The sequence below is a fragment of the Elephas maximus genome, chromosome 15 (assembly GCF_024166365.1).
Source record: "Elephas maximus indicus isolate mEleMax1 chromosome 15, mEleMax1 primary haplotype, whole genome shotgun sequence".
NCBI classification, from domain to species: Eukaryota; Metazoa; Chordata; class Mammalia; order Proboscidea; family Elephantidae; genus Elephas; species Elephas maximus.
The window spans coordinates 68,218,091-68,225,771 of record NC_064833.1 but is presented as its reverse complement, the minus strand read 5'-3'; the positions used below and the strand labels follow the sequence as shown (position 1 = coordinate 68,225,771).

The following is a 7,681-nucleotide window of genomic DNA, read 5'->3' as shown; positions in this document are numbered from 1 at the left end:
AGACTGTTTATAGTATAAATCTCAAGTGGAAGAATCTGTTTAAGTTACTGTGGAACTTGGAATAGAGATGGTATATTTGTCACAGGTGTAAAAACCAACTTAGGAATATGAAGAGGCTTCTTAAAATAGTCATTTCTCCAATAGAGTATTTTTTTTAACAATAGGGCTCCTGAAGTTAATATTAAAACTAGTCATACTTCATAATTGTGAAATCTCTAAGCTTACAGATGGCATTAAACTCTACCAAATAGAATATAATGTGTCAAACTACTGGGGATAAAAATATTAGGATGATACCACCAGCAATGTATACAAAAAAAAAGGTGGCAGATAAAATTAGATTTGAACATAGTATTACTTAGTTAGCCACCAATAAGCTTGTATCTCCAAAGATACACCATCTTTGATAGGTGGTACCATAAATAAGGGTTCTTGAGTGGACAATCAGTTTGCACTTGGCTACTAACCAAAAGGAAACCCTGGTAGCATAATGGTTAAGAGCTACAGCTGCTAACCAAAAGGTCAGTGGTTTGAATCCACCAGGCGCTCCTTGGAAACCACATGGGGCATTTCTACTCTGTCCTATAGGGTTGCTATGAGTTGGAATCAACTCCACGGCAACGGGTTTGGTTTTTTTTTTTTTTTTTTTGGTTTTTGACTAACCGAAAGGTTGGTGGTTTGAATCTACCCAGCCACACTGGGGGAAGAAATGGCTGGTGATTTACTTCTATAAGATTACAGCCATTGAAAACCCTATGGAATGCGCTTCTACTTTGACACACATAGGGTCACCATGAGTGGAATTAACTCGACAGCAACAAGTTTTTTCTTTTAATCATAAATATATCTTTTTCAGGTTACTAACGCTGGAAGGTTTTCAGTACAATAGACTTTTACAGAATGTGCTAACAACCACCAACACAATTATGGAAATCCATGTGAAGTTATTCTGCATAGCTCAATTCCTATCTTGAAACAGGTGTTCTAAGAAATTTACCCCATAACTGATACAACACTACCTGTCTTAAACATCCTATCTTTGGAGAGCAAGCTTACTACATAAGTTCTAAAGATGAAGTCTAATTATCTTTAATAGCTAGACCCACAATAACTTGCAGAATTACAAGTAACTGAAATGAAATACTCTTTAATTGGCAATATACAATCAAGAGTCTATAAGCAAATACTTAAGTGCACTGACAGGTACAAGCCAAAGCCATGTCCATTCTTTCCCTAAACGAGAGGGTCATAATCCTAAGAAGCAAAAAATCCACTTGTTAGCAGAAGGAACACAGTTTGCTAACTAGGTAAAGAGAATTGTTGGATACAAAAGCTGGCTCATCAAAAAAATTAAGTTTTTGTTGGAGTAAACCCATCTCGGGTCAAGACAAAGATAGGTCTATAAAAGGTAGTGAAAGAAAACAATATATTTAATCTCAGCTGAAGAATCAGATAAAGACAGAAAAGTATTTGTAGCAAGGCTTCTTGGGAAAAAAAATCTCATAGTAACAATTTAAATTTTCTGGAACTACAAATGACCCTCCTAAAAATTACAGTCTCAGATATACAAAAATTACCAGTTCCAAAGAGGTGACATCTACCATGGCTTAACTTCACTGGGCTTCTGGGAAACATGAATGAGAAAACTGTATTAGAACATGGTCATTTAGTTTTCTCCAGAGTATAAGAACCATCACATTACAATGGAAAACATCTGCCTGGATATTTCCAGGGGATAGAAAGACTAGAAGAAAGTGAACACGGTAATAGGTCAGTAGTTATTAAGTTGGATGCTATCTCCAAGAAGGACAGAAATAAATCTTTACAGTTTTGTCTCTCAGGAGTTTAGGGAACTTAAGTTTTTCTTTGATGAACCCATTCAAGAAAGATCTGATCCAGCAGGAAATAGAAGGCAAAACATTAGAGTGAGAAAAAGTTTGGACTCAGGAATTTAGAAAATGGTTTTATAGTAACCCTAAAAGGTTCGCAACTAATTTGGCTAAATCTATTGATAGCAACTACAGACAGGAAGAAATGGACTCTGATAAAGTAAATCTGAGAATTTAATGCTTCTGTCCTCTCACAATCCTTGTAATTCTCTAAGAATTGTCCAGGTGAATATAACCAGAATGTAGTCAATGTTTGTTTTTTTTTTTTTTAAAGATAACCCTCTACTCCTTCCAAAATTACAGATTTTCAGTTTATAGGACATGCCATCTAAACCCTATGCCAACTTATTTCCAATAAGCCTAGGTTTCTTTAGCCAATACTTGATAAAAGCCTTAAGCTATGGTCTATAATTCTCTACCATCTTAAAAAGAATGCTTTAGGAACCACTGTTCTATTTTGTTTTGAACTGATCTGCACTCTCCTTTAAGGAAGGCAATTATTTATGAAACTAAATTGTATATGCTTAAACACTGACCCCAGGAAATAGATGGATCATATTATAATGGATTCTAGTTACTTAACTGAATTATTTTTACAGTCTCATGAGTAACTAATAATGTCTATTTTGTATCTTTTCTAAAAACAATTATTACGGCTGTTCTGTGACACACAACTTCGAGGCCTGAATCACTCATTCATTTATGCACTGAACTGAACGCAGACCTGTCTCTTAAGATTCTAGCCTTGAATCAGGGGTTAAGTCCTCAGTTCATTGGTATACTGAGGTGGGTTGTACAGAACTCATGAACCTATTTTGGTTAGGCCTATTTTGCTTTGATACTTACTGGCTAAGGAGCCCAGGTGGTGCAATGGTTAAGCACTCAGTTGCTAACCCACCAGCAGCTCTTCGGAGAAAAGAACTGGCAATCTGCTCCTATAAAGAGTATAGCCTAGAAAACTGTATGGGGTAGTTCTACTCTGTCACACAGGGTCACTATGAGGAGCAATTAACTTGACAGCATACAACACTGCCACTTATTGGCTAAGTTGGAGTTTACCTGTCTCCAAACTAATAAAAAGTCTTTTCTACTTCTGTTACGAAATACGGATTTTTTTCAGGAACAGATATAAACTATAACTCTGGAAAATAACTTTAATGCATTTTGCTTTGTTTTAGAGAATTAATTTTTATATTTCTAATTTCACTATGTTATCTTTCTCCCCTTTTTTCCTCTCAAAGCTGGTCATAAGAAATACTCAAAGTATTCTGAGACAAAAGACTTCTCATAAATACTTTCAACTATACGAGACAACATTAGAAGGACCTGAAACCTAATTATCTTTTTGAAATCTCTCTGCTCCAGAGTAAAGATGGGAAGAAAATAGGAATATACTCTAACTGTGGTGTGGAACAGGCTGAGAGAAAAGGTTGTTATTACATATACATAAACATGCTAATCTTGATGAATATGGGAACTTAGCATACCAAGTTAAACGTGATCTGAGACACTCAATGAATGTTAATTAAAAGTTTTCTTTGTAAAGGCACAGAGGGTTAAGAGATGGCTTAGTGCCTGGTCCTAAAACGCGAAAGGATGGAAGAAGAATGAAAAGTCAGCAACGTAAACTGAAGTAGGGGGTCACTTCATTAAAGTAGGATTTTTTTCTCAATGCCCAGAAAGAATTCCTTAAGCTGGATTACCTAAGAATCCCTGAAGTACTAGTTCCCAAATGACCAACTACACTGGAATTATCTGGGTATATTTTAAAAAACTAAAACAAAACTAGCATTCCAAGCACAGTAATGAAGTTCAGTAGGTTCCTCAAAGTAGGGAGTAATCAACAAGGCTTTGGTGAAAGAGTTCCCCAAAAGAGGGAGGTATAGGGTGGGTGGGTGCATGTGCAGTGGAAGTGTGTTCATTCCAGGCAAATAACACACGTAGAGGCAACGATTAGAATGGCAGAACAAGGATGGAGTGTATATTATACATAACGTTCCACTGAATATATCCTGCATAAAACTTTTCTTGTGCTAAAAATTATTTTCTTAGGATGGACTCTCAGAAGTTTAATAACTGAGACGAAGAGCTTGATCTTGAACTTTAAACTTCTTAAATATTGTTAAATTGTTCTCTATAAGAATTATACTACCTTGTCACACCACCAAAAACCAAAAACACCACACCCACTGCTGTCGAGTCGATCCCCACTCATAATGACCCTATTGGACAGAGTAGAACTGCCCACAGGGTTTCTGAGGAGCACCTGCTGGATTCAAACTGCCAATATTTTGGTTAGCAGCCATAGCTCTCCACTACGCCACCAGGGTTTCCATACCAGCAGCAAGTATGAAAATACTGCTTTATTCTTTCACTCTCCAGCATTCCATTCATTTTATAGAACTCTGTTAATTCAACACAACAACTCTTCACTTATTGACATGGTTAGGTTTCAAAGACCAGGTCGTTATGTGAAAATGGAGGATGACCACATCAGATCATAAAAATGGGTCATTACATTACTGCCAGATTACATCATTACATAACTCCCAAACCACTGAGAATCATGACCCAGCCAAGTTAACACATAACCTTGACCATCACAGCCAGCGTCACTCTCACCACACATCTGGGCGTTCGTTACTGCCAGACACATGTCACTAATGTGCAAAATAGTCCAATGGTAGATTTTTTTTTACTATTGTCATAAATACAAAATGTTGGATAACAAGATAGTCGATAAGTGAGTAGGTGTAATCAAGTTTTAAAATCTTAAATTTATAATTCTTTTAATGAGTTGAACTTTTTTGTCTATGCTATTGTATTTATTCTTAAGTAACTTTTACTCATGATCTTTATTTTTAATAAGCTGTAAATACTTTTTTTTTTTAACTTTGCATTGAGTGTTCTTTGAGGTTTTTTGGTGCTTCTTCTGAAGGTTTTAAATTTCCATAGAAGTATTTAATTTGCGATTCAGAAATTCCTTTTTCCTCCAGAGAACTGATATTCAACTTTTCTCTTATAGTTTTTCTATTGCTGGATTTTAAAACAAATTTAACTCAATCCACAGGAAATAGTTTATATGAGGTAAAAATTTAAATTTATTTCTTTCCCAAAGTGATTAGCAATTTTCTGTTAGGATTACTTACTAAAAAATCTTTCCCCTTCTCACTGATTTATGATGCCTTATTTACCAAACTCAAGTCTTATGTACAACTAGGACTGTTGTTAGCTGCCAGGGGGTGGGTAAGAGTAATTCTACTCAATGATCTATTTTTGCATTAATATGTTTCAGTGTCTGGTAAATTAATGACCCTTCATAATTCAAAAATTTGCTTTTTTCACCTGCTATTTTTTTTTTAATGAACTTTTCAAGCATCCACCTTCCACAATTCCACCGGATTTTCACTAATATTAAAGCTATAATTTGTAAAGAACATGCATTTTTTATAACACTTTTCACCAAAATATGTTTTCTCATTGCTCTGAATAAAGTATTATCATTTTCTTCTTACAGATGAACTGTGTTTCCCAAGGTTATTCCAAGTTTTCATATTTCTGTGGTTCTCAGGAATGGTGTTTTCTTTTCACTATATTTTCTAACTTGTAACAGCTGGGATAGTGGTATTGCAGTGACTCTGGTCTTTTATCCTAACACTTCAGAGAACTTTCATAATTTAAAAAAAATTTTTTTAATTCACTCAATTTAAGTGAGTTTTCAGGTTTCACATTGGACAGAAGGATAAAGGGGAAAGGCCACATTCCTATTAATGAGTTTTGCCAATTTTAATTTATTAGGATAAAAAAGGGAAATGAAAGAAATGCTCATATATGTACAAAGTCAGATGGGATGGTTTTTCTTAATTCATTTCTAAGACTGCATTGTGTAGAATATAAAGTTTTTGTTTTCCTTCAAGTATCTTTTTGGGATAATACAGTCATTTTAGAAATTACTGTCAGCAGCTCTAAATTATAAAGCTATCATCACCCCTGCAACAAGGTTAGATATTTAAAATTAGAGCATTGTATTCATAAAGCTACAATCAGCAGAACCTCAAAATTTTTAAGGGTTAACTATTAAAATAAAAACAGCTTTCTTTAACTTGAAGGGCCACCTCTAATTTAATGTGATCTTTTCCTTGTACTGTGAATAGTACCAGAACTAAATGAGTACACAAGGCATTAAAACTTTTACTTCAGATAACAAGTTTCCCAATAGTTAGTTCTAATTTGATCTACAAATTAATGATTTCTTTTTAATAACAAAATGATTATCTCCAAATATTAAAGCATTTTCAGATTTTATCTGTATAATGGCTATCGTTTCCCTATTAAAAATCCAGTCTAATTTATCCATATAACATTTAACTATTTTAAAGAATCTTCTCCATATTAAGAAAACATAACACCAATTATATCTTCACGTCTTTTTCCCAAGTCTTAGCAAACAGAAATACAACCTTTCAAATGAAAAAGTTAAAAAGTTATCATTCCAAATTAAAACTACTTACCATGATACCACCACTTTGTTTTCTTTGGATTCTTGTTACATGTTCGAACATAAAAAGAATTATCTGGTGGTCGTCTCTGAAACCAAAAAGAGTTTAAATAGATAAATTAAGAAGTTGTAAAGTAGAAAAGATAAGGAAGGAGGTAGGTTTAATAAAAGCTTAAGCAAAATTATTAAGAGAATACATATGAAAACAATATAAAAGCTGATGACATAAAGGAAAGGCTAAAAACTAAAATACATTCCAAGAAATGTATAGACTCTTGATACCTAAATTGTTCAAATATAGGGGTATATGTGTGTGGCTGGGTTTCAGTGAGATCACTAGAGAATGGCTATCAACCAAAAGTGGCAGCATCAAATTGTAAATAATTTTGTTTTCATTTATCTTGCTCCTTCCTAGAAATAGTTACTTTTATGAAATAATTAAAACAAAATTTTACCTGACTAGGTTTGTCTGAGAAATTTATAAACCTCTATAAAGGATTCTTGGAAACCCTGGTGGTGTAGTGGTTAAGCGCTACGGCTGCTAACCAAAGGGTCGGAAGTTCAAATCTGCCAGGCGCTCCTTGGAAACTCTATGGGGCAGTTCTACTCTATCCTATAGGGTCACTATGAGTCGGAATCGACTCGACGGCACTGGGTTTGGTTTGATAAAGGATTATTATTTTATTCTGAGAGGGTATCATTAAGAACAGATGAAAGGACTCAGTTTCCAAATGATATATAAGAGGAAAGGAGGGGAGATACATATATTGGCATTTCTGCAATTCATATGCTCTGATTAGCATAAATGAAAAACATGGCAGCAGCTCTGCAAGGCAGCTACATCAGATACGGTGTTGTCAACAATGCTGAACGTGGACAATTTTTCTGAAAAAGTGACTAGACACGAAAGGAGAGACTGGAAGGGCTGACTCATTGGGGGAGAGCAAGTGGGAGTGCGGAGTAAGGTGTATATAAACTTATATGTGACAGTCTGACTTGATTTGTAAATGTTCACTTGAAGCTCAATAAAAGTTAATTAAAAAAAAAAGTGACTAGAACACAAGACATATGTAACCCTTTACAAAGATTTGGGAAACATGTAAAAATTTATGTTAAATTTACTGAGGACAAGTTTATAAATAATATCTAACAGATATTAGATATAGTCTTCTTTTTGCCTCTTTTCAGGACCATTCTGACTAATAACTTGATTATTCATATACTTAAATATTTTTTAGTGACTAGTCAAGTTTTCTTTTCAGACTTAATCAACTCTGTTTAGCCAAGCTAATGA

At 34.4% G+C, this 7,681-nt stretch overlaps 1 protein-coding gene across 3 annotated transcripts in view; it reads right to left on the bottom strand.

Moving 5' to 3' along the window:
* UBE2W (ubiquitin conjugating enzyme E2 W) overlaps nucleotides 1–7,681 on the bottom strand; it is a 100,875-nt gene that overhangs the window by 44,143 nt on the left and 49,051 nt on the right. For all 3 annotated transcript variants that reach the window (XM_049853692.1, XM_049853691.1, XM_049853694.1), the window contains exon 5: nucleotides 6,401–6,476. In XM_049853692.1, the coding sequence (XP_049709649.1) occupies nucleotides 6,401–6,476 (76 nt within the window). The remainder of the gene's footprint in view (nucleotides 1–6,400; nucleotides 6,477–7,681) is intronic.